The 27,154-nt window shown below is 39.5% G+C and overlaps 2 protein-coding genes across 8 annotated transcripts; one reads left to right on the top strand and one right to left on the bottom strand.

Moving 5' to 3' along the window:
- Positions 1-1,006: 1,006 nt before the first annotated feature.
- Positions 1,007-26,105, top strand: LOC134812217 (uncharacterized). 7 transcript variants are annotated; one of them, XR_010159907.1, is made up of 8 exons: positions 1,007-1,133; positions 1,463-1,548; positions 1,693-1,776; positions 3,283-3,366; positions 19,228-19,285; positions 19,599-19,658; positions 23,493-23,597; positions 24,175-26,105. XR_010159907.1 is itself a non-coding variant. In XM_063819479.1 (6 exons), the coding sequence occupies exon 1, from the start codon at positions 14,565-14,567 to the stop codon at positions 16,788-16,790; it is 2,226 nt and encodes a 741-aa protein (XP_063675549.1). In that variant the 5' UTR covers positions 14,488-14,564; the 3' UTR covers positions 16,791-17,017; positions 17,195-18,019; positions 18,156-19,285; positions 19,599-19,658; positions 23,493-23,597; positions 24,175-26,105. The 7 variants fall into 7 exon arrangements, 2 of the variants coding, with proteins under 2 accessions (XP_063675549.1, XP_063675550.1); XR_010159905.1 differs by having other exon boundaries at positions 1,387-1,548; XR_010159906.1 differs by lacking the exon at positions 1,463-1,548.
- Positions 3,781-5,053, bottom strand: LOC134812218 (uncharacterized). Its single transcript, XM_063819481.1, has 5 exons — positions 5,030-5,053; positions 4,835-4,897; positions 4,574-4,717; positions 4,306-4,434; positions 3,781-4,129 (listed from the first exon to the last, which is right to left on the bottom strand). The coding sequence occupies exons 1-5, from the start codon at positions 5,046-5,048 to the stop codon at positions 3,888-3,890; spliced, it is 597 nt and encodes a 198-aa protein (XP_063675551.1). The 5' UTR covers positions 5,049-5,053; the 3' UTR covers positions 3,781-3,887.
- Positions 26,106-27,154: the final 1,049 nt, after the last annotated feature.

Here is a 27,154-nt window from a genome sequence, read left to right as displayed (position 1 = left end):
ACATAATATTATGTTGTGATCAATGATCGCGTTGTTTATCGTGAGTTGGCACTTGATGAATGTATAGTAGTGGGCCAATCAGGTTTATCAGCGTCTTTATCAACGCACTGTTCATTATTATTCTACCCTGATTCCGGATTCGCTATATAAGGATTGAATGGAAAAAAGGCAACCGCCCTGTGTAAACTATTTGAGCTCAATTAAAATGTAATAGCGTGTACATGGTTAATACTTATAGAATGGTGACTGGTGAGTGTGATAGCTCCTTCCGCATAATATAAGATGAATCTGAATATTTCAAACTCTGGTTACCACGGAGACAGTCTCAAGTAGAACATACACGAGTTGCCGTGTCAAATTAACCATAATAATTCAGTACCATTATCATTAGCGGTTTATGACGTAGCTTATATCAGCAGCGATGTTTTTACTGCTAGCTTTATTGTTTTCAGTTGTCTCATTTATTTCAAAGGTACCGTACGCGTACCGGCCTTAACTTGTCTTTAACTATAAATTTAACGATATACGCAGTCATTTTAGATGTAACTGCACATGCTGCCATGCTGGTGAGAGTATAAAGATGTAACTTAAGCTTCGACGGTAAAATCGTTATAATCACTCTAAACCCAGCCCAACTTGGCTATACTGTCTAACCTTCTCCTTCATATTAATATATAACTGCGAAGCTGTCCTCAACAACATGATATAGTTTCCTCTGTCTCACTGAGAAATTTTTCTAGGTAAATTACATAGCCTTCCTTGCTATATGATATAATTTATCGTGAGTTGGTACTTTATACATGTATAGGGTGTAGTGGTCCAAAAGTCAGTGGGTATATGTTGGCCTCAATTGCTCCGCCGTGTTTTACATTTGAGAACTGTAGCTTTGCAGATGTAATGCCATATAACTGTTTTTACCATGGTAAATGGTTCGACGAGATTCCGTCGTCGAAATTTATGGTTTTGCATATTTGCACAGTGACACTATCAGGTTTATTAAGTATCAACGTCTTTATCAACGCAGCTGCGCATAATTATTCTACTTAGTTTAACTCTCTTTCTATTTTAGCTGAATTCCATTCCCTCCCTCTTCGAGATGATTGCTTCCGTCAATTGCGAAGGACTCGCTCAAGGTAAGAAATTTACTCTCACGTATTTTTATAAGTTCAGATTAATCGTTTTAGCGATATAATATAATACTAAGACAAAAGTTCCGATTTTATGCGAATATTCAATTTATTTGTTTAGAGTTTGCCATGAATAAGTATTAAGTATTTGTTAATGTGGCGGCTAGAATAACTAGATTAGCCATCTTGAGCTATGATTTATCATGAAATACTTACAATTTCGACAGTTGCTTTTTAAACCTTAACTCGATAATTTTAGATAGAGAGATAATATTAAGACGAGCGGATCGATAAATCGAAGAATTAATTCATAAACTCGATTGTGTTTCATATAGTTTCATCTGCAAGATGGTAGACTTCCTCACTTCTCAGTTCTCAAAGCTCGACGATCTTCATATTATATTATACTTATAGGATAAAGGTTGTTATTTTATTTTTTAAATTAAGTACATTCATTTAACAATTCACTTTATTTGATAGCTTCTTTTGATTAACCCCTCCAAGCTCGATATTATATTTTATCATTAATATTATCTGCCATTTGTTCAATTAGTTACATTTCCAGGGTCAAATTACAGATAGTAATTGAGAGCGGCTTTAGAAATCAGGGAACGTGACCTATACATAGCATAGATTATCTCTTAATCAGGTAACATGTTAAATTGAGGGTAATTGTTACAATCTCTTAATGTGTACGGCAGATTATATCGTTAGTCATAACAAATATTTGTCCACCTACATGTTTACAATTGGCCCTTACTCACACATATAACCAATACTCCACACTTTCCTGTTACTGGCGACCCCAGGCTATAATTATCATTAACACAGACATTCGGTGAAATGAAAGGCTGGGCGCCACCCAGTCTGAGGGTTACTGTGCCCAGTAACTCCACCGTCTACACGTGCGCGCGGCTCTAACCGTGCTTCAATCGAAGCAATGCTAATTATAGTGGTTACACTCACAGTCACACACACACACACACAGAATAGTAAACCTAAGAGTTCATGAATCCGATATTTTGGAACAGTAAGACAGAATTGAGACAAATTTGGAACAGGCTTTTGGGGCAGTAGTTATGCCTGGACTGACTTAAAATTGATCTGGTATAAGGGGCATGGGAACTAACATGTTCAGTCACTGATCAGAAGTGCCAAATGATCCCCTGGTTCATGAAATGAACGAAATGAACAAAAATGAACTTTCCATAAAATCGCCTGAAATGAGTTGAAATCAATCAGAATCGATTGGTATTGATACTAGGAGTATTCCTGAAAAGCTTGGAGGCTCTAGCATGCTCAGAAAGGGCTCTAAGGGCAATGTCCCATTTTGGTTTCAGAGTAGTTGAGATTTTGGAACTGGATTGAGACAAATTTGGAACAGGCTTTTGGGCAGTAGTTATGCCTGGACTGACTTAAAATTGATCTGTTATGGTAGAGGGGCAATGGGCATGTGAACTAACATGTTCAGTCTCTCAGAAGTGCCAAATAATCCCTTGGTTCATGAAATGAACGAAATGAATAAAAATGAACTTGATCCTAAAATCGTTGTAATCACTCTAACATCTAAACCCAGCCCAACTTGGCAACACTGTCCAACCTTCTCCTTCATATATGATATAATTGCATAATTCTCCTTAGTAACCCGTCCCCGTCGCCATAGTTACAGACGTAAACAGGACATGAGTGGAATATCGTTCATAAAAGGCTATAAGCAAGCATACTAACTAATCCGCTTTACCAAGGTGTGTCATATAATGTACATACAATTATTTACACGCAATATTTGGCGCTTAAATCTGCCCCGTACATTCAACAACTATATTCCGGGCGAATAAGGTGTCCACTTCATAGTTAAATATTGTGATCATTTAGTCGCGTTGTTTATCGTGAGTTGGTACTTGATGAATGTATATAATAAGGGCGGGCCAAACATCAGTTGGTATACGTTGGCCTCAATAGCTCCGCCGTGTTTTACATTTTACTGTAGCTTTGCAGATGGCATATAACTGTATTTACTATGGTTCGACGAGATTCCGTCGTCAAAATGTATGTTTTTGCATATTTGTACAGTGGAACAATCAGGTTTATCAACTATCAACGTCTTTATCAACGCATTATTATTCTACTCAGTTTAACCCTCTTTCTATTTCAGCTGAATTCTGTTCAACGAGTACAGTAGACACAAGACAACCTCAAGAAAGCTTCTAGACTACTCCGCTTACTGTCACAACACTATGTAAGTTCATAATTTTACGAATTTAAGAATTATAACGCATTTCTTTCTTATTTAAATACCTGAACCTTTTTCTATTGAAATCTTCTATATTAATCAATTGTATTATATTTATATAATATACAGTGCAGTATACACTATACATTACACAAATATGTTAACTCAAGGTAGTAATCAAGTTTTAATTTATGGACCGAACTGAAAATGTATCAAAGGTAAACAAAGGATCCATACCCCTGTTGCCAGAAATAGACTTTAATAACACTGTAAAAAACGTACTGTGCAGAATTTGGGCTCAACGTATTTGAGCATACAAGATTTAATATATTATTTGAACTTAATCTGAAATCCTCAATCTAAATAGTTTCTCCAAAATGTCTTGTTTAATTAATTACCATTAAGTAAGTATACATTCAATTTGAACATATGATTTATAATATATCCAAACAAATGTGTAATTCACCGGTTGACTCATGATTAGGTCTCCGCTATTTTGCGATAAACGAAAATTGAGACGAGGTTACTTAAAATATATCGTTAGTTATAACTAGTATGTCCCTCTTCACCCTGTCACTCAGTCCTGGCACGATTCCTTCAATATCTTCCAAATTAAAAATATGTCCGCATTCATTTGTGAGAAGTTTAATGACTCCTTCCGTGAGTTCACAGTCCAGAAAGGGTCTGTTGTCACTATAGGACGTCAGCTGGCATGCTAACGCTTTTGCAAAGAACTCCCTATCTTCTTTCGTCACTGTGCGTCTAGGTTCTGGAAATATTATGACTGATATTGCTGATTCTTCACCACTCGCAGGAGCACAAAGTTAAATTGTTGTTGTTGTTATCATTACTTTTCGATAAAAGCAAAAAAGCACAGTTTAGGCATGAACGTTACAAATATTACATGTGATTTAAAACATTCGGTACTAAGTACTCAGTACTCACGCATGTCTACATCCGACCTCCTCTGCTTGTTATTCCGTTCCCGGAGTCTTTGAATGAGTGGGTCTTGGGAAGGTCTGCAAACATCGCAGCAAGTATCGTTATAAACGTTGTCATGCAGCTTGAGTACCCCTGATGACATTTATGTCATCGCATTGAAATGGCTAAAATTTGTGATTTCAAATGCCGTTGGAGAACTTAAAGTATTTGCCAACTAATAAAGGATATTGAATTACTTTTTCAATTGTAGGACTACGTGGAGCTGTTTTACCTTTAAAGGTACCAGAAAGTATTATCCTACGGCAAGTTCCATTCTGGTCGCGGTACATAAGACACTCTCCGTCCATATCCCTGGTCTTGTTGTGCGTAAATACAATACATATCGCCTTTAGATTTGCACTTCTCCCAGCCCGACCTGAGATTTAAAAGCAACGTTTAAGACAATTAAGCTCGTTAAACCTTTAATAGAGGTATATGTGCAGAGCGCTCTATAAAATTATTACAAATAACTTAATTGTTTCACATTACCCACCAATCATCTGGATGAAATCCTCTGCCGTACGAGCCATTTTCGAATGGATGACGTATTGGATCCCTAAAGAATATACATTTTTATCAAATTTACTATTAACCGTGTTTAACACAGAGAATCCATTTGTTTGAAATAGACTGTTTAAAGGTGTTTAAAATAGTCTTCGATATACTTGGTGCCAAACATAGTACATACCTGCTGCATCAAATCCCATAGATAAGGCACTTGAATTTGATACGCCCATTGATATTCATTAGATCAGCCGCTATTTCTTCCTGTTTACTGTCTGGTATCTGGGAGTGAAATACTTCAACAAGACTAATTTTCCTCGGATCCTTTTTGAGTGCCTGAAATTAAGAAAATGTCACTGGTAATTGGTAAATAATGAGTTCCGTACACAGTTAACTTTAGTTAAGTCGGTAGATGGTTTAAATGCTGATAACCCGGCACAAAAAGAAATTTTTTCCATCCACCATTTTGAAAAAATATAAAGTGGAAGGTTACGAATGGACGTTTTTGCAGAAAAACGTGGATTTTGGGGATTGCGGTAGGTGGGTCAAATATATGTCGTGTTCCTTGCTTCCGTTCGTTACTATGCAACGAAAAAACCGCGCGCGCGCGCAGAAATTTAATCACTTATGAATTGTACTTCCTACAGACGTACTATGGCTCTATGGGTCTACTTGGACTCTCGTGACGTCACGTTAATGCCATTTAATCACCACGCAACATAGTTTAATCTTTCCGCAAATTACACGCCACGTTACGTTTACATTCTTTTTAATTTAAATTATCAAACTTTTCACCGTAATTTAATGAAGTACAAGTTGTTAATCATTTTATTTGTTATGGGATGTTCCACCGACTTAGCACCAGATAAATTAATTAAATATGACATTTGTTTTGACGAGGTAAATGTGGCTGTTACAGGGTTTTTCTTGGATTGTTTTGATATGTTTTGTATGGCATTGTGTTACTTTGGAAACCAAGTACTATTGCCTGCAATAGATTTTACCTCTAGGAGTTTGGTTAATGTGCAATATTACTTTTGTCATAATGTACATATCTGGTTATTATTCAATCGACTGACGTTCGTTTACAAGCACTCTGATTACGGTGTCAGCTCATTCTACACCTTCACGAGAACATTCTTCGTGCGGGGAGCTTTAGCGGCTACTTCTGTCCTGGTTGTGCTGATGTTTGCGTCGTCGATGAACACTGGAGTTCTTGTTGGTTATGGTGAGTTTGTTGAAGGTTGAAATTGCACATCTGCTACGTTTCGTTTCCTTAAGCTTTTATGAGCTCGATTAGATTGTTTGTTGAAGATATCATTGTATAATAAATAGCAATCCTATTTATAGGTCGTCTGCTCTCTTCACCCAATCTGTGGACGGTTATAATGAAACCTCAACAGCTGTTCGTGGTCGCTCTTCAACCACAGAACACCTTGGTTTTGGCTTCAGGAGCTGTGTTGAGTGTTGAATTTTATTTGGAGTTCATTTTTCAAAGTTGTTGCAACCTTAACATCATGTCAACATTAAATTTAATTTATAATCTGGTTTCGGCTCAATTAATTTATTTGACATCAACAGTTAAAGCTGCTAGCGCTCAGTTGCAGTACCTCGAGGATGCTGGCCTATTGCCATCTAGTCCTGCCATCCTGGTTCTTGAACTGCTCGTCAACGCTATGGCTGGTGATTTGTCTTCTTCTGTTGTTTGGTCCAGGATGTGCCTTATACTATCAGGCGATGTGGAAACTAACCCGGGACCCGTACAGTTTAAGTGCAACACCGCCAGCTTCTCTCCTGAGGAGTTCGTCTTTACGGATAAAAACGTGAGTAAATAAAAGTTATGATTTTACTATAATATGTACATGTCTAGCCACATTTTCTAAATTTTTTTACAGTAAACCCCAACAGATGTAGAAGTATTAGTTATTACAACTTACACTCTTACTTCTACTTATGTTTTTACATTACACGATTATTGACAAATCAATTTTGTTCAGGTTGTGGTTCTAGGAGATTCAATGGTTAAATACATTGATTCCGAACGTCCCGAAGAACCTACACGTTTATATCCGAAATCATACCGTGGGCTACATGTTTTTTCTTGCCGTGGTATGGACACCCAGCACGTGGCAGACGAGGTTACCAACATCAATCCTCGGAAACTGCCGCAGATAGATGCTGTCTACGTCATGGTGGGAACTAACAATATAAAAGGTAGGTGTTCGTGTGATAGTGTAACGTTTGCAGAAATGTTTACTGACCTTATAAACTGTGTGCATCATAAGTTTCCGAAGGCTATTGTTTTTGTGAATATTGTTTTGCCTCGTTTTGATTATCCTAATTGTCAAAGGTCACATTTTCTTTCTAAAATTAATGCTTTTAACGCTGAATTGGTTTCTTTACGTAATAAATTTAATTTTGTATTAGTTTCTAACCCTTTTCACATTACTCCTAATGATGCTTTCAATTACATACAGCGTACGGATAATTTACATTTCAGCTACACAGGTAACATTTTGTTTAAAAAGATTGTTAAGGCTAACATTCACTGCTATTTTAATGGTTTTGCTAGTATCCCCACTCATCTCCGTTATCTAGTAGACAGTTCACTGATCCCTGTGTCCCCTTTACCCTCACAATTTTCTGATCGGTCTGATAGCTTGTGGGACTTAACTCCGGATGATTTTCCATCTACTACTTCTCCTGCACCTGTTCTATCTGCTGCACCTACTCTTCCTGCACCTGTTCCATCTGTTTCATCTGCTGCACCTCCACCATCTGCTGCACCTGTTCCATCTGCTGCATCTGATCTTCCTGCACATGTTCCATCTGCTGCACCTCCACCATCTGCTGCTCCTGTTCCATCTGTTCCATCTGCTGCATCTGCTCTTCCTGCACATGTTCCATCTGTTCCATCTGCTGCACCTCCACCATCTGCTGCACCTGTTCCATCTGCTGCACCTGCTTCTCCTGCACCTGTTTCATCTGCTGCACCTCCACCATCTGCTGCACCTGTTCCATCTGTTCCATCTGCTGCACCTTCACCATCTGCTGCACCTGTTCCATCTGCTGCACCTGCTCTTCCAGCACCTGTTCTATCTGCTGCACCTTCACTATCTGCTGCACCTGTTCCATCTGCTGCACCTTTTTCATCTGCTGCACATGCTTCTCCTGCACCTGTTCCATCTGCTCCTGCTACACCTGCTGCACCAAAACCAGCTCATGCTGCACCTGCGCCTGATACGCCTGCATCTACTCCTGCTTCACCCACACCAGTTCATGTTCCAGCTGCACCTGCTCCTGCTGCACCAACACCTGCACCTGCCTCATATATTTCGTCGAAGTGTCCGAAATGGCTTTATACAAGGCTGGCTTATTACAAAGATCTACTCCCTGTGCATATCGCAAAACATATTGAGGAACTTTTACTGTCTAAAGTGAAACAAGGTCTTTTTATTAGACAGGGTATGAACTCATCGCAGGTTCTTCTTTTTGGCAAAGATAGATATGTTTACAACAGGGCTACTAAACATCTAAATCCTATCCCCATTCACTCAGAGCCTATACTACAAAATATTTTGTCCATTGTTAATGTTACATTGTCAGCTAACTTTAACAGCATATTGGTCAACTTTTATAAAGACTCCTCTACCATCTTACCATATCATAAGGACGATGAACGGCACTTGGACAAATCTGCCAAAATAGCGACTCTATCAATTGGTGCTACACGGTACATGGACTTTGCCACGTGTAAAAGGAACCGCCCTTCCTTCAGTCAGCAGCTTCTGTCTAATTCTTTGTTTGTTATGGATCCTGAGTCACAGTTAGCGTACTTCCATCGTATAGCAAACGGAAGTACCTCTGGTGTATGCCAAGGCTACCGTTTCAGTCTTACTTTCAGAACGCTTAAGCCGAGATCTATTGAAGGGATGTCGTCATCCGACCCTGTTTCATTAAAGCCCAAAACCCTCCATCAGACTGAAGGGGTGTCCTCATCCGGCTCTGTTTCTTTAATGCCCACCACCCTCGATAAGACTGAAGGGGTGTCGTCATCCGGCCCTGTTTCATCGAAGCCAACCACCCTCGATAAGACTGAAGGGGTGTCCTCATCCGGCCCTGTTTCATTAAAGCCCACCACCCTCGATAAGACTGAAGGGGTGTCCTCATCCGGCCCTGTTTCATTACAGCCCACCACCCTCGATAAGACTGAAGGGGTGTCGTCATCCGGCCCTGCTTCATTAAAGCCCACCACCCTCGATAAGACTGAAGGGGTGTCGTCATCCGGCCCTGCTTCATTAAAGCCCACCACCCTCGATAAGACTGAAGGGGTGTCACCATCTGATGAGAATAACCGGATACATTTGTCATCATCATCCTCCGTTCTTCAAACACCTATTGTGAGCCACAACCCTATTTCTACTGAGCTTTGTCATCTGCCACTTTTTCTTCGGATCCCTGCACCTTTTATAACACTTACCGGCTGTCACCGTCTGCCACTGCTTCCCTGCATCCCCGATAAGACTGAAGGGACCGGGGTGTCATCATCTCTTCCTCATCCTATGGAACCCTGCACCCCCGATATGACTGACGGGACCGGGGTGTCATTATCTGCCACTCATCCTACGGAACCCCTTATCACTGATATGACTGAGGGGACCGGGGTGTCCTCATCATCTTCTGTATATGCACCATCTATTTCCTACAACGTTAGTAACACCACTATACAATCTCGTTCACTAATGTATGGTGGCGGTCGACATAACAATCCTTTCATCGACAATGAAGCTCAAGATGAAGAAGGTCATGTATCCCAAGAGTCTGACAACTCCCATAATTGTACAGCTTCGCCAGATGATATGGACAATTTCATTGATGACACTGAATTGCACGAATCACAGGAGTATAGACCATATTATGACTGTCACAATGGTAGCTCTGTAGAAAGTCCCACTCTTTTGACCCCATATACCGAAAATGACTCTTATGCTTCAACTGTTAAAAAGAAGAAGGAAACGGATTCCTCTATGAAATGTGACACTCTTTCTAATATGGCTGATAAAGAGCTTCAAAAAGATAAAGATCGATATTCTGCTCGTATTCGAATGCAGCAGCATCGTGCTTTTATGACAAGCCCACAGCGTTCACAACATCTTCAGTATGATTGTCATCGAAAGTCTCAAAAGCGAGCAACTATGACCACCACAGAGCTCACACAACTCCAACAAAAACAACGATCTCAAATGTCTCAAGCTCGGAACTCTATGACCACCACAGAGCTCACAAAACTTCAACAAAAAGAACGATCTCGAAAGTCGTCAACTATGGCATCTATGACAACCCCTGAACGCAATGCAAAAAAAGAGCAAAAGCGTTTAAAGGAAAAGGCCAGGCGCGCAGCAATGACAGATGAACAAAAGAAAATGGCCAAAGAAAAGCGACGCACTCGTATTTCTCTCAATAAAGCTAGGAACAGTAAATCTCAGAAAATTTGCTCTCCTGTTCTCCTTCGTCAACATAGCCCATCCAATATGAGCGGTTACAAAACTCCACCAACCTACTCTGCACTTTTTAATCACAATCATTCACGGTCTCCAGCTACATCACTTAAAACTGCTTATTCACCCCACGACATATCATTTCATACAGTTAGTGTTAATAGAAATAATAAACTTGCATCTCCTTTAAATGAATACAGAACTTCTTCTCAATCTCTACCAAAACTACACTCTACTCCACCGCATGACTCACCGTCATCTTATCGGGCACAGGTATCTACTGAGACTAATATTAATATAACCTGTGCTGCTAAATCCTGTTTAGGTTCACCTTCATCTTCTAATACCTTTTCATGCCAAACACCTCCAAACTACACAGCTCTTAAATCAAAAACTGATTCGCATAATTCTCCAGTACCAACGAGGCTTATTCCTACTTTGGATTGGGACTTTGTTTGTTTTCCTCATGGCTCCAAATTATTAGCTGAAATTGAACTTACATGCGTTGATAAATGCACCTTCTGCCCAGGTTTTATGGAGAACTGCCCATTTTCTCATCTCCAAAGTGTCTCCCTAAATCAACATTTTACTACTTCATCGGAATCATCAGCCTGCCAATCACCCCCCATGGAATATTCTAGCCTGCATAACTTTTTTGTTGAGGACCAGCCCGAGGTACCACAGAGGCCTATTTCTACTTTGGATTGGGATTTTGTTTCTTTTCCTCATGGCTCCAAATTATTAGCTGAAATTGAACTTAACTGCGTTAATAAATGCACCTTCTGCCCAGGTTTTATGGAGAACTGCCCATTTTCTCATCTCCAAACTGTCTCTCCAAATAAACATTTTACTGCTTCATCGGAACCATCTGCTTGCCAGTCACCCCGCATAGAATCTTCTAGCCTGCATAACTTTTCTGTTGAGGACCAGCCCGTGGTGCCACCCAATGCTTCAAAGGCTTCTCCAGTACCCCTTGAGCATCACTCTAAATCACCTACAAAACCCTCATTTGATCCAAAGACTGACAAAATTGTGAAGACTTTCCGTGCTAAAATGCGAGAGTACCCAGAATATGCGTGTTTTAAATGTCACAAGCTTTTCTTCCGTGAAGGTGTTGTTAAGGCAAAGGATACTCTTAAGTTTAAGCTCAATATTCCTTCGGTTACTAAAGCAGATAATGAATGGATTTGTAAACGTTGCAATAGTTATTTAAAGCGTGGCAAGTTCTCCCCTATAGATGTAAATGAAATGTTCCTGGCATCAGGTGATCTCCCATCCTCCCTTCAGCCAAACCCCACCGAATGCCGCTTAGTATCCCAAATCATTCCATTTATGAAAATTTTATCCCTTCCTGCTGGTGGTCAAAGTTGTATTAAAGGCCCTGTTGTAAATGTCCCCATCCAACCTGACAGAAATTGCATGCAGCTCCCTCGTAAACTTTCTGAGTCTGGTATTTTAGCTGTCCGTATAAAACGTAAGGTTGAGTACAAGTCTGTTGTAATGTCTGATGTTGTTAATCCTGATAAATGTATAACATTATTAGTATGGCTTAAGAAAAACAATCCTTTTTATAAGAATGTTGTACTTTCCCATGATTTCATTAAACAAAATTACGATGGTGATAAGCAGTTCTTTGACTCGTACATGAATGATGACCCTGTTGTTGTTTCTATGTCAATATTAGATCTTATTTTATCAAATGTCACTAACGAGGGTACGTACTGTGATATGCCTTTTGAGTCTTGCATCCAAAAATCTGATCCAGCTGAGAACATTGATGACGGTAAAATACCTTTCATGGACTTTGCACCTGGCCAGGGTAGTAAACCTGTTCCTTTCCTTGGTAATGCCGACTACGAAGCCTTGTCATTTCCTGATCTATTTCCTCTGGGTAAGGGTCACTTCAACTGCAGCAAAAGAAATGATCTCATTAAGAAAAAACTTCTCCCTAAACTCTCCTTAAAAGATTACGCTGAAAGCAAATTATACTCTAAGCATAGAAAGTACGCTCAAAACCCCGAGTATATATTTTACATGCAGAACTGGATTGAACGTGATCAGCTACTTAGTTGCATTGCTACTCACATGCGCAAAGGTTCTAGAACTATGGACGGTCAAATCATTACCGCAGGGCTCCTCAGATCTTACCAGTGCAACATGGATCAGCTTCAAAGTAACATTGATGCTTATAAATTTATGAAAAATATGAAGGGTACTCCAGCTTACTTACAGAAGATCAAGAACGATGGTATAGCTATGGTGAATCAGCTAGGTAATTTTACTTGGTTCTTAACATTCTCCTTTAACGACTTGGTCTACTCAGTTCCGGCTATTCTGAAATTAATGGGTCAGGAACCTACGGATGAATTATTAAGTGACATAAGCTGGTTTAGGAAGCACGAGCTAATTAAAATGGACCCTGTCATTGCTGTGCGCATGTTCGACCGCTACGTCCGCAAAATTCTATCTTATCTGATTGAGGATCAGGGTGTCATGGGGGAGGCTTTGGCTCATTTTGGTAGAAATGAGTTTGGGGGCCGTGGATCCCCTCACCTTCACATGCTTCTCAAAGTAGTAGGTGCTCCTATACCAGGTGAGAGTCCCATCGAGGAAGTAATAGAATTTATTGATAAGTATGTTACAACTCATTATCCAACCCTTGAAGAAGATCCCGAGGTTCACAAACTTATCAAGCTTCAGCTGCACTCCCATACAAAAACATGTCAGAAAGGTGGTAAAGACATATGCCGTTTCGGATTTCCCAAAACACTTTCTGAGGTTACACAAATTGTCTTTAAGGAAATCAAGAAAATGATGACAAAAAAGTCAAAAAACAACCAAAAGTCTGCTGACAGTGAACCCAAAGTTGAGGCTCCTAAACTGCGATCTAGAGATGTCATCTACAAACGTAAACCTGGCAGCGAAAATGTAAATACATACAATCGTCTTCTACTCCTTGCTATACAAGGGAACATGGATGTTCAAATTTGTATGAGTCCGTGGGATGTTGTTAATTACGTTATTTCGTATGCCACCAAAAATGAAAAAGAGGTTTGTGACGCTTTGAAAGATGTTATTAAAAATATTGATCAGCCGAGCAATAAGAACTCTAAAGAAGCCCTTAGACAGCTTGGTAATACTTTTTTAAATTCTAGGTCCGTCTCCGTCCAAGAAGCTATTTTTCGATGTCTGCCCCAGTTGAGTCTCTCCCATTTCAAACCTTCGGTTCTTTTCATTCCTTCTGACATGCCAGGGGATAGACATGGCATTGTCAAACCTCGTTCTACCCTACAACAGCTGCCAGATGATTCAGAAGATGTGTTCCATAACTCGCTTCTTGACAAATACCTCAATCGTCCTGATGATTTAGAGTCGATCTGCTGGGCTGAATTTGCTTCCTTATACGTTCGGTTAGACAGAAACGTAACTTCTAAAAACAGACACAAAGTAATTACTCTTAAATCTAATCTTGGCCAGATGATAAGGCGAGACTCGCCTCAAGTTATCAGAAGTAATAAAAAGTCTCGCACAAAGGAGCCTGAAAAGTATTACTATTCGAAACTGTGTTTGTACTTTCCGTGGAGAAAGGAAGCTGATCTTATTGGCTCCTTTGCCACTTATCAAGAGTCATTTGCTGAGAATGTTGATGCCATGAAACCCAACATCAAAAAGTTTGAACAATTTGACGACGACACTCTGCAAAAAATGGAAGCTGAAATAAGACAAGAGATCAAAGATTCACTTCTTGATGAAAATAAAAGGGAAGTTCTTGATGGTAGGCATCTCTTCAATCATCCCTTTGAAGGTATTGATATATCGAAGGAGGAAGAGAAGTCTGTGTTCAACGTCACTTATAAGGAGCCCATTGTCTCTGATGAACAGTACCAGCAAATGGTCACCAGCCTCAATGATAAACAGCGCGAACTCTTCAACATTGTAGATCATCACTCTTCCCGGGTTGCACAGGGTCACAAGGTCAATCAGCTTCTTCATTTTGTTAGTGGTGCTGGCGGAGTAGGTAAAAGTTTCCTCATAAAATGTATGCGCTCCTGCATCTCACGCAAGTTCCCAGACAGTATTATTAAACCAAAAGTTGCTGTTGCAGCTAGCACTGGTGTTGCTGCAGCTCTCATTGACGGTCAAACTGTTCACCAACTCCTTCAGTTAGATTGTCAAGAGGGCGGAAGAATCCAACCTAAACCACTTAATCCAAAAAAGAAGATGCAGATGAGGAGGTTCTTTCAGCATGTAAGGTATATCATTATAGATGAAGTGTCCATGGTGGGTAACACAAACCTCAACCAGATCAATTCACGGTTGAATGAAATATTTGGGGTTCCTCCTGAAACCACAATCTTTGGGGGAATCAACGTTATCTTCAGTGGTGACCTTCATCAGATTCCTGCGGTTCAACAAACTATGGTGTTTGAGACTAAAGGTATCGCTGCTCTTGGGCCTAACATTTGGAAGGATTCAATTACATTTTCTGAGCTAACGGACATAGTTAGAGCAAAGGGTGACAGTCAGTTCACGGAACTCTGTCACAGGCTTAGGGTAGGAGAGCACACCCCAGAGGATATTGAGTTACTGAGTTCAAGGGTTGTGGAAAAGCAGCCTAAACCTGCTGAAATCATGGACTCAATGGTCATTTATCCAACCAATAGGCAGTGCAACAGTCACAATCAGGAGTGCATTCAAGAATTGAGCAAAACCTCTTCAATAGTTAACGTTGTTGCTCAAGACAGATTCTCCAATGAAGTTTTCAACAAATCTTCCAATTTTGGCGACAAAGTTTATGACAAAATGAACAAGAAACCCCAAGATTACACGACTGACGATGTGAACAAAACTGCTGGGTTACCAACTTCATTAAATATTGGTCCAGGAGCTAGGGTCATGGTGCGTGTTAATATCGACACCCCTGACAAAATTGTAAACGGTGTGACTGGGACTGTCCACAGTTTCCAACTCCAAAATGGCAAAACTGTCAAGGACGGTTCATGCAGTGCTAGAGACATTCGGCACGTTAATGTTATGTTCGATGATGTTAACGTCGGCAGAACCATAAAACATCATTGTGACAATTTCTGCGCTAACAATTGCACCAAGGTTGGCACTGTTCCAATAAAGCCCGTGGAAAAGGAATTTATCTCCAAAAAGAATAGTAAAACGTGGCTCAAACGCTATCAAATTCCATTGGTTCTCTCTTGGGCCTGCACTGTTCACAAAGTTCAGGGTTTGACTTTGAACAAAGCATATGTATTCCTCGCTGGAGCATCAAAAGGTCACTCATGGCAGTCAGGCATGGCATACACTGCTATCTCTAGGTTAACATCTCTCCTTGGTCTGCACTTCATATCTTTTGACCCCAGGCAAATTCGCACATCTAAGAAAGTTGTAGATGAGTATGCTCGACTACGTGATGTTCCTAAATTTTGTGTTGTCCTCCAAGGTCATAATGTTCCTGCAGCTACTTGTGAAGAAGTTTTAATAATGAGTCCCATACCATCTGATCCCATCACTCTTCCCTGCAGTAAACCATTTAATGTTTCATCTTCTCCGCACAAGACCATCATCACCTCGCCTGCTGTATTAAAACGCCACATTCCTTTTTCTCCATTAGCGGATCTTACGAAGAAACATTTCAAGTCTACCTCATTATATTCTCCGCTCTCTATGATGTCTCCACAGCCTTCTACTGGTCTCAAACGTCCTTTACCAAACTCTCCTCAAGTTCCAGCAAGTCCACTTCTAAGTAAACATCTCAAAACGACAAAGTCTCTTTCTCCTTTATGCAATGCAGATGTGGTCAACAATCCGGTTATGCAAATTCCTACCAGTTATCCACAAGTTATCTCTGAAACTGTTGGCAGGGCTCATGTCATTGATTTTTTGGGTCATCCTCAATCGGCAGAAACTGCAACATTATTACAATCTTTGGGATTCTCAGTCAATGCCTCCTTTGCTAATATCCAGGTTAATTCCAGTTGTGGTTACATCGCCTCTAGAGTCATTTCTAAACTGAAGTCCTTCCTTTCGACAGGCCAGTCATGGTTTAACGCATCACTATTCGACTGTAACTATTGGGGAGCCTCGGATTTTGAAACAGACATATGTGCACTAGGTAATCATGCTCTTAACATTTCCGGCACAAGTCCCGTATTCCTATCAGAAACTAATTGCCTTGATCTTATTCCTATTTACTCGCTCCATTTTCATAATTTATTATTTATACATAGAAATGATTATCTTTCCAATGTAGAACCTCCCCATAGTAAGTCTACGTTTAAAGCCCGCATCATACACCTTTGGGATAAGTTTAAGTCTAACGCACAGGTCCTTCCCCCAACCTTATTTATAGTTAATACAGACGATGGTCATGGCGTTCATTGGTATACTGTTATTTTAGAAATTGGCTCTGCGCATTCCCCATCTCATGAACTGTAATTTCACCCTCGGCATTGTGAATGTTAGCCCTTGCACTTATAAATAATCTTACACTCTAATTCTTATTTACTGTCACCAATAATTTCTAACAATCACGAACACCACTCACCCCATTCCTATCCTAGAACTTTCACAACACCATACCAGTGCTGTTGTAACGTGACTTCTTGCGGTGTGAACAGTGTAGTCAGCCTTACATTCTTACACTCGAGGTTCTGATTACACAGGTAATACAGTCGCGTTTTTAAAGCAATCATCTTTTTTGTCGCCTATAATAATGCTTCACATTGATAATACTAATTAGTTTCAATTACTTATTCACCGTTATGGTTAAAATTGCCAAAAAAAATCAGTAGTAATATTTCATTGCACCATAGTTCCTCCTAACATTATTCGTTTTTCAGGAAGTTAGACGTACAACAGGACACTGAAGTTTAAGACACAAGCTATAACAACAATTATAACATTACATATTACTACTATTCTACAATTTAACCAACATTATCTTATATAATTATATCTACTTTAATTTATGCTCTCCACAATTAACCAATTTCTATTATCACATAAGCAATAAATGACATGCACATACTACATTTTCCATTTAACTTGCACTCTAACTTTACATTTGTTTTTCTGCAACTATTTAATCGATATACTTTTGTTACCTTATACTTTTCAATATGTCATAAATGTCACGTTATTATCTCATTATATATCTTTAAACCCCTGTAATACCTCAGTTATCAGATAAGATTGGATGCATTATCATATGTTAGCAAAGAGGTTCGTCCGAGCAATTTACCCGTGGGATTGTCACGTGCTAACGGAAACTGAGAAGAGTGGTTAACTGCGTGTGGTTATTGTACCTCATCATCAACTGTTCTCAGGCTAATTACCTCACCTCATTCTCCACATCTACATAAAAGGGAAGGTGTTTTTATACTTTTTCATATAATAATACAATTATTATGTGCATTATGCTAAGTTTTCTCCAGTTTTCATTCCGGATTGCTTCAACACTTCTGATTTAATGTATCTGTAATATTACGCACGACACAATCACAACTTATTTCCTTTTCAGATCAGTTACTTGCTCTTTTCCAGTTTTCACATTCACAACTGTCGACAGTTCCTTGCATGCCAAAGGCTCACTTATAGAAACAAATGCCGTCCTCGAATCAGCCCTCCTTGACAGTTAACTTTATCACATCACAATTCATGAAATGGTTCGTAAATTCAACATTACTCGACAAGACTGTCACCCTATGATCCGAAGTAATATAATATACCTTTTTGAACCTACATTAGTGACATAATCTGTCGATCACATGACCAACTAATTGAATAATCAACTGATTTCAGAGCAGCTGTGAACACAATTTTGTCAGCACCAATTGGAAATATAACGCACACCATCGGCTGCTGATTGAGTGATATTACTTCCTTCTTCACAGATCTACAAATCTTCTACTTTACTCTAACCTAGCAAGACAATGTTATTAACACTCCATCATAATTCATACTGAACTAATTAACATACTGAACAGTGAGATTTGAATTCCAATAATTGGTATCATTGAAGTATGACTATAAAACATTATTCAACCTTGTATAACCGCTAATTTGAAAGTGGAAGAGAGGGACCAGTTCTAAGCACAACATGATAATAATATGTTCTCTTCCTTATTTATCCATTTCTATTTCACCGCAACCTAGATTATATCGTGTATTAATTTTCTCTGGCACAGAGTTGCGCGTTGTTATGGCAACTTTGATCTTAACGTTTGCGGAGGGACAACATTCAAATCTACACGCGATATTTGAGAATACAGCCGCGCGGCTTATCCGTAAAATTAATTAAGTTACCTCCACGCGCGCTGTGACTGGACAACATTCACTTTATTTATTCATATTTTCTTCGATGCACAGATATTTTGATCCCCTAACATCGACAGACATCAGTAAACTAGCGGCAACTCCTAACTTGAGCTAATTAACAATTATATCAAGCTGGTCCGGTCAACTCTACTTCATACATCATACTTTCATTGTGATTGTCTTTTATTTGGGTTTCTGTAACCATACAGTTAGTCAATTAACTTTAAGCCAATTCACGTGACACCAGAAACAAAACAATTAATTGAAGGCCAAGGTATGATAAAATTTTGACATTTGGTACAAGTGGATGGAAATCTAGCGTCCGCCAACAGTCGAACAAACGGGCGCAATTCTTGTTAAACAACAGTTTAACAAGTTTAAGTATGAACAAGTTAAATGGTTATGTCAGTCTTCAATATTTTATATCCCATATAAGCTAAACATGTGGCCATAAAATGAATTATTTAAGTATGTGCACAATCAATCATATTAATTGTATATATGCTGGCAAATAACCATTTTTACCTGCATGAATTCTAAATATCTATATCCGCAGTCAACCAACGAGTTTTCGAAGATTATCACCCTGGGACACTCTTCTGCTTCATTCTCAAGTAAGGACACCAGTGGTACTATGTCTAGCTTTCCCGGGATATTAATTAAAGAAATCCTGCTATTAACAGGATTTTGCGAGATTCTCATCAACTGATGCAACATTACAGAAAGTGTCACATATGCTCTAGTTCTTTCTAAATGTTAAAGCAGAGAAATCTGGCTATATAATATATTTATCAAATAAATGTGTAATAACAACAGATGTATACAATTACTGCAATTCTAAAAAATTTAAGTTTACATTAATGTGCTGATACGATACACTCCAAAATATTCCTAATTTTGTGTTGTTATCATAATCCCATTCCGCAGGGCACAACACCACAACTTCAGAAGATGCAAGGAGCGTGTTCTTAACTCTCCAAAACGAAGGTTGGTGAACAATAGAAAAATTGATATTTTGTTGGTTGGCGTTATCATGGTGAGAAACCAGGGGTATTACGAGATATTATAACGTCCCGAAGGTCATTTTAATTGTAATATTTATCCAATCTAGTACAATAATGTAGACCAAGGAATACCGATAGGGCAGCTAAGTAATTAAGTTTTCAAACTGGGGCGTTTTGAACATTATAGTACCTAACCACAAATGTTTAAAACTTCCGAGAATGGGCAGTATCGAGATAGCCCGACCACTGTCCGCGGACAGTTGTCTGCAGACTGTATAATAACAGTATCCCCTGAATCAAGCAAACAGGTGTTTGTGAATAGTTCAAAATAGATTCAAATGTGGTCTCTCGGATATAATTAGTTACTAATAATATTGATTGCTCAATGAAATAAATGATTACGATTAAAATGTGGTATATAAGTCGTTCGTTTTTGGTGAAGTATTATCAGTTGCCATCATCAACAACAACAACAACTATTCCAATTCCTGACATGGTACTCTTCTGTCTAATGGACGAAATTAATGGACCCACCGCCTCCCTCGAGACTTCCTATTCCAGAAAAACCTCCTCAAGAGCTCCATGTCCTGTTCTGGGTGTAATGCATCTATGTCCCTGGTTCCCTCCTCGTCCTCGAAGTCTCCAGATGGCCTGATATGGCGCTGCTCCCCCTGCAAGAAGTACAAGAATATCAGAACAGACAGCATCCTCTCTGGACAGAAGCTCGCTCTCAAGACCTTCATACAACTGCTGTTCGCAGAGTAGGGCTGAGTTCATCCGTTTCGTTTTCTCTGAGACCATAGTTGTAGTTGTTCAAGAAGGAGTTGATATAGAAATGATTGATGCAGTCTGATAATAGTTATTCTTTATATATTGCATGATGTGAACTGATCTCGTAAGGTTGCTTAATCGTTTAATAAGCCTTGACACCACCGCTGATTGAAATTCGCGTGCGATGATGTGAACCCTGCTTGACTCAGGGGATGATGTGAACCCTGCTTGATTCAGGGGATGATGTGAACCCTGCTCGATTCAATGATTCAGGGGATGATGTGAACCCTGCTTGATTCAGGGGATACTGTTATTATACAGTAATATGATCTGGTAGACAGGTGTCTGCGGACAACTGACCGCGGACAGTTGTCCGCGGACAGTGGTCGGGCTATCTCGATACTGCCCGAGAATGTTGGGTTAATACAGTGGGTGCTTAATATGTTTACGGCATGTCTAAATAAGAGAGTTTGAATGCATGTCACGTGATATAGTTAACAGTCAGTGTAATTACGAGTCAGGGAATGTGTCTAGCTATACAGGGCCCTTTGGTGTATTTGTAATAAATTTTTTAGTGACGTGACACCTCTTAGTAATAAGTAGTGACGATTAACGGGACAAATTATGGTTAATTTTCTAAAAAACTAGCAAATATGTCACCTTTAGATAAAAAAAGGACCCACGCTCAAACATTTTTCGAGGTACGTTAAGCGCGCGCACCGCAGTTCCTTTTAATATGATTATGACGTATCGTCTCGGTTTAACAATCATAACGTGATCACGTACTGTACGTGACGTATAATCTTACTTATTTAGTGAACAAAGAGTGTGAGAGAGTGTGAAAGTAAAAGTACTATACTATACTGCGAAACGGACAAATTGGTTTAGTCAATAAACTGGGATGAACCGCTTTTGGTGTTACGCCTTACGGTCAGATAAATAAACTACTGTATTCTGGTCCCAATAGTTTACTGTGACTTTTGAGTTGAAGATTAGGCGTACATCATAATGTCCCTAGTGTTTTGTTTAGCTCACCAAGGTTTAAGGACTATTTGAAAGTGAGGGATTTTACTAAGAAGAAGCAAACATCGACCAATAGCTCTTATTAATGCTATTTGTTTGTTTAAAAGGCGAAATGTGGGATTCTATTCGCTTTAAATCCGGTTCCATAATGATACTTGACTTAGTGCGGCTTTGATGTCCGAGCAAAGCTATTATAAGTTAAACCTTAGTTTGTTAAAGTTGGCGGTTTTTCAAGAATCTCCGCCATACTGTCCATATCTCAGTTCTCGATAGGCGTAGAATCGTATCATACTGATAACTGATGTTGTGAGCAAAAACAACATAACCCCTCCCGCCTTGAGCCTTCCTGCTCGATATTATAATATTATATAAATTAGTGCTATCCCCAGATGGGTTTAAAGCTAATGGTGCTACTAATAGTTTTGCCTTTGGTATTTGAGACGGGTTTTGAGAAAATCTCTCTAAACAGGCATATTTACATGTTAGTGTGTTACTGAAATCTGTAATCTTTTCGGCAAATGCCAGCTACTGTAATAAACCAGAATTATAGCATATATTCTAAGATGACACTTATACGCAGCTCTGAACATCATACATTCTATTCAACTGTAATTATAGTGTTTAGAATTTGTATAATGTACTGGCACGTCTGCCAGCTTTATTCTGACACAATAGATATAAATCACTCTACACGACACCGGAACTTCGATATGTTCCTAAGTTATAAGTTACGTGAATTTTCAAGTGCATACGGTAAAGTGATCTTTCCTTCAGTTACGCAATTAAATAACTATTCGAAAACTGAAAGACTAGTTGTTCCCCTTGAAGATGTATGTACAGTAAAGCTTTGAACCCCGGCCCAAATTAATATCGCCTCAATCGAAAGTTGCTGGTAACAACTTATAAGTCAGTCTGATATTTCAGTCTCGGTGTAATTTTGTGTCGCCAAGCAAGGATAAATATACAGGGGGGAGGGGGGCAAAAGTCCTAATAGCTCAGTCACTGAGTGCCCAATCGAAATAATTCAATCGCATTACATTTGTCCTGAAAAAAATGAGAATTCTGGTTTCTCATATGACCGAGATATAATACTATAATATCTTCGCCACAGTATGCCATCTGCAAAGCAACAACCCTCTAAAATAAGACACGACGTTGGTATAAGACCCAACTTATGCCCACTGACCAGAGCTGGTCCAGATTCCAGAACTCAGAAGTCGATGGTAACCCTCCTGTTATGAGAGGGGGGGGGGGGCAACGTAGAATTCTACTCTACTTTATTCTACTTTATTCTACTTTATTCTACGTTCCCCCCCCCCCCCCCCCCTATGAGAATATTCTCTAGCTGCTGTACGCTGCTTAGGATTTGTTTTTGTTCAGGGGCAGGCTTGTCACATAGGTCCAGGGCTTCCGGACTTTTGGGCATGGTGCAGGTTGTGGTACACACTCAACTAGGTGGTCTGAGAGTCGGAAAACCTCCAAAAAGAGATGTCATCAGAATGTAAGCCACTACCTGACTAACCTGTGAATAGAGTTTTCTAGACTCAATAATCATGGCAGGTAGTATCTTCGGTGCGTTGCTGAGATACCGATTTAGTGAGTAGTAGGATGGTCATCAAATCAGAAAAGGCAGACCTGAGTTGATAGCACGGTACTTGTAACGGTTTCCTCATTCTGCTCTCAGACTGACTAATGTCTCCACTTTTTTATCTCCTGTTAAGATTATCATTTCTCCGCTGTTAGGATTGTTCAATTATGCTTTTTATTTTGGACACACCATTGAGCCAGATTGTCGCAGCGTATGTCAGAGAAGTTCTGAGTATAAATATTATATAGGCTTATTCTGTCACAAACAATGAATTATTAATCTCATTTGCCCTATCCCCAAGTTCTGATAAGTCTACAAAGAAGATCAGTAAAAAATAACTGGGATATCATTACAGTTATTAAAGTTCCGATCGATGCTATTAGCCCAAATGAATGGGTTTTTATATAGATTCTAAACGAACACTTATTCTTTCAGGAGGGGATCTGCAATAAACAAAGACGATATATTTTTGGCCAGAAATTTGCGGAGTTCCTTCGTCTTGATATCGGTCTTGGCTGCAGTTGTATCTCTCGAAATCAGGTATTCACTATTAAAAGCTATCCTGCCTGGCTTAAATCCTGGTTGTTAAAATTAAAAGCCTTTTTGCATGGTCATCTTTAATTAAAAATAAATCAGCTTTGTTAATAATTTACTGTCGTCTCCTTGGTATTTCCACGGGAGACTTTGGGACCGGAAACTGATCCGGCCCCCAAAGAGGGGTCAGATCACGTCACCAATTAGTGACGTATAATTAGTGATGTGATCCATGGATTGAATTTAATTGACATAGAAATGGGCTAGATCTGGGGTAGAGTTCACATGTCAATTCTATAAATCATAGCTGTACATTAAGAAGTCAACATGATCTGACTTCTCGACTCGTAGATCACATAAAGGACGGGAGCTCTTGCTAAAGGGGGGGGGGGGGGGGGGTTCAATCCATGGATCACATCACTAATTATACGCCACAAGCTTCAAGCTTGCATGTTAATTACTTGATGACGTATATGGTGGATCATATCACTCCGGCCCCAAAGTCTGGCAGCCGGTATTTCATGATAGAAGTTGGACATTTTCTCTCATTTTCACACGTAGAATCTTATTTTCTTTCCCTCAGTGACGGTTTGAGGAGACACTGCATCTCACTGCTCGGTGGAGACACGGGGATATGAAGCTGTTAATCCCTCTTAAAGTCCACTGCACGTTGTCACAGAGCCTCAGTCCGATCAGAGCAAGCAGCAAAGATCAAAGGAGACTTTTCCTCCAATGTCAAACAGATAAATTTCGACAGAAAACTTCTAGCAGACCTCGGATGATTTAGGAAAGTAAACATACTTGCAATCTGTAAGACAAGTGACTCTACAGGAACTAGCAAGAGGCAGAGAAAGTGAAGAAGATTCGACGACCGAAGCCTAGCAGATAAAATAATAGCCGATGAATTTGATACGACATCATAAAATACTGGAGTCCACAAAGGAGCATGTCCTACTTTTCAGCCGCTCCTCAATCGACAGATCCTCTTGATGGCTTGCAGACATCACGTCCTTGAGGCGGATCTTGTAAGAGGATCTGCCTCTAAGCAACTGTTCGGTGACACAACATCACTTGAAGTAACCCTTTTTAAGATCATGAAGACCTCCTGGGAAGATCTCAATCTGCAGAACATTGTCCTTCCTGATATCCCTACTTGCAACAGGAACGGAAGATCTTCTATCCTTCATTACTCAAATCCGTCAACTCAACAACCAGCCCAGGAGAATAAAAGGAATTACTAGAGCTAAACTTATCCATGGAGAAAGCATAGAGATGAAGAAAGGATGCGTCTTCCAGATACAAAGACCTGGAGCTGACCACCATGTCAGATGGATGGCTAAGTCCATATACATTATGAAAATGATTCTACTTCACTAGATACCACTTCACTGGACGAAGAAGAGAGACGTGCAGAAGATGGCTCACGTTGTTGTCTTCGTTTACTTAAGAGCTTGGTTCAACGCTCCTTTCCTTGAATCTGCAGCCTCCGCCGACACCCGTTTGTTACACTTACAGAGTCTTCAGAAGTACAAGAGTGTGGACAGAGTATTAGCCATCATCACGACAGTCCTCAAGACATACCTTTAGAGCGAAGAACTCTCCTTGCAGCAAGAATAGGCCAACAAACTCTTGAAGCAATTCAAGTTGGAACTTGAAAACTTGTGTTCGGTTGTTAATGTTATTGAGCTTTATGAACGTCAAATAAGCCTAATTGATGAAAAATTATTCTGATATGTTTTGGTTTTATGACCAGGGGTTATGACAAATATATAATAAGGATGTTGGTCTAGTTTCTCGTACGGGTTTTCAACATACGCTTTAGTCCTACACTCTAGTTTGGGGTTGGATTTTAAATAGTCACTTGAAGTACGTGTTAAAGTATCCTACGTGTTGGTCGAGTGTTGAGTGATTAAACATCTTGATCGCATGTTTATTGTTTACTGTTTAGTGTAGACCTTGTTCAGTAGAAACTCAGTACGGTGGTCCGCGGTAAATTTCATTCTTTATTATACGAAAATGCATGACCTGCATGAGGTATGTTACCTGGGGACCCCAGGCTATAATGTTCCGCCGAATAGAGATTCGGCGGAATGACAGACTAAGCGCCGCCCAGTAAGAGGTATGATAATACTGGGTTTCGAAATCTTTTAAATATCTATTCGATTGAGTCTTATTACCTGGGGACCCCGTTTTAAATTCTCATAAACGTATCAATTGAATATATTTACTAAAACTCAAGTCTCATATTAAAGTATTAATATGACAACTGTGTTTAAGAACACAAAGCCCGGGGTCCCCGGGTAAATTTAAAGCTAGGAATCATTATATTTATAAGTGAATTGTGTATTTGGTACTGGCCATAGCACTCCCGTCAATCTATTTGTCATGTCAATAGTTTACTGTTTACGAATGAGTCCATCATGTACTGTTCTCTTTGATGTATGTAATCAAATTATTAGATTATTAAAGTTAACATTTTGTGAAATGTCAATCACTTTATTATATTTACCTCAACCTGTAGACCTCTGGCTTTTAACACAATTGATATACCATATATAATATATGGTGGAATTACATCGGTCGCGTTTTTGTGTGGAATGCTAGGCGAGTTGTTATGTGATCATATTCATTAATTAATAATAGTTATATAATCATGAAACCTTTGATCCGTCAAAGTTCGGAATTGCAATTGACCAAAGGACATGAGGAGAACCTTCATGAAGTATCACGCTACTGCACCTAGAACTTACATTTCTCTTGTTGCCACTGTCACGTACTTCTTCAAAAACGTATGAACGGTCTTCAGATATGAGATTATTACATTACAAAACATATATTTTGCGCGCTCAGCATTCCACGCGCAAAAACGCGCCCGTTTAGAGAGACTTGCGCGTATTAGAGGGTTCAGTCTCACCAGGCTATGTTAATGAACATAATAGCCTGGGGTCCTCAGGTAAAACTTGGGCTGTGTTGACAGTAGAAAAATAATTTAACCCTTGTCCGAAAGGTTTACAAAAGTTTTACACGCCGCGCATATTTGCCGCGCAATTTCGCGTGTCAAATCCGTCTAAGAGTGAACATAATTGATGAAGGAGCACTTAAAGCTTAACACCTCGTGCGTTCACTGTTCACGCATTAATTGCGCCCTGTTTAATGTTGCCTTGCCACTCGCGTTAGTCTATCATCCATATTTCTGCTCTTAGTTGCCTTATAATGTGTCAGCAGTAATCAGCCTTGCTGTATTATATATTGCAATTAACGTTACACAATAACAGATAATAGTTTTTAATTAATGCCAGTCGGATAACTAGTAGAGGCTCTTACGGGCAAATATCACGCTTCTTTGCTCGAGCCCTGGGAATTCTTTTAGGGTTCTTATATGATAGAATGGAGTGTACTGAACACTCTGACGGTATCGGGAACCTTCTAGAGCCTTCAGAAGCTGTGTTGTGAGCACTTTACTGCCAAAACTTCGGACATCTACAGACACCGGAATATCGACTAAAAATTTTTTCTGAGTAGTTCCCCTAATTTCTTTTAGGTTGCTTAAGCCCTAGAAAGTG

The sequence above is a fragment of the Bolinopsis microptera genome, chromosome 3 (genome assembly GCF_026151205.1).
Source record: "Bolinopsis microptera isolate Bmic1 chromosome 3, MBARI_Bmic_1.0, whole genome shotgun sequence".
Classification (NCBI taxonomy): Eukaryota; Metazoa; Ctenophora; class Tentaculata; order Lobata; family Bolinopsidae; genus Bolinopsis; species Bolinopsis microptera.
Note: the sequence above shows the minus strand (reverse complement) of the source record. Positions and strands in the feature narration are given on the sequence as shown.

Coding starts and splice junctions, on each gene's coding strand:
- LOC134812218 (XM_063819481.1), bottom strand. Junction 4,435..4,573: donor ACTTTCTGGTACCTTTAAAG/GTAAAACAGCTC, acceptor AAATGTCATCAG/GGGTACTCAAGCTGCATGAC. Junction 4,130..4,305: donor GAGGTCGGATGTAGACATGC/GTGAGTACTGAG, acceptor TAATATTTCCAG/AACCTAGACGCACAGTGACG.
- LOC134812217 (XM_063819479.1), top strand. CDS start 14,565: ATGCAGATGAGGAGGTTCTTTCAGCATGTAAGGTATATCATTATAGAT.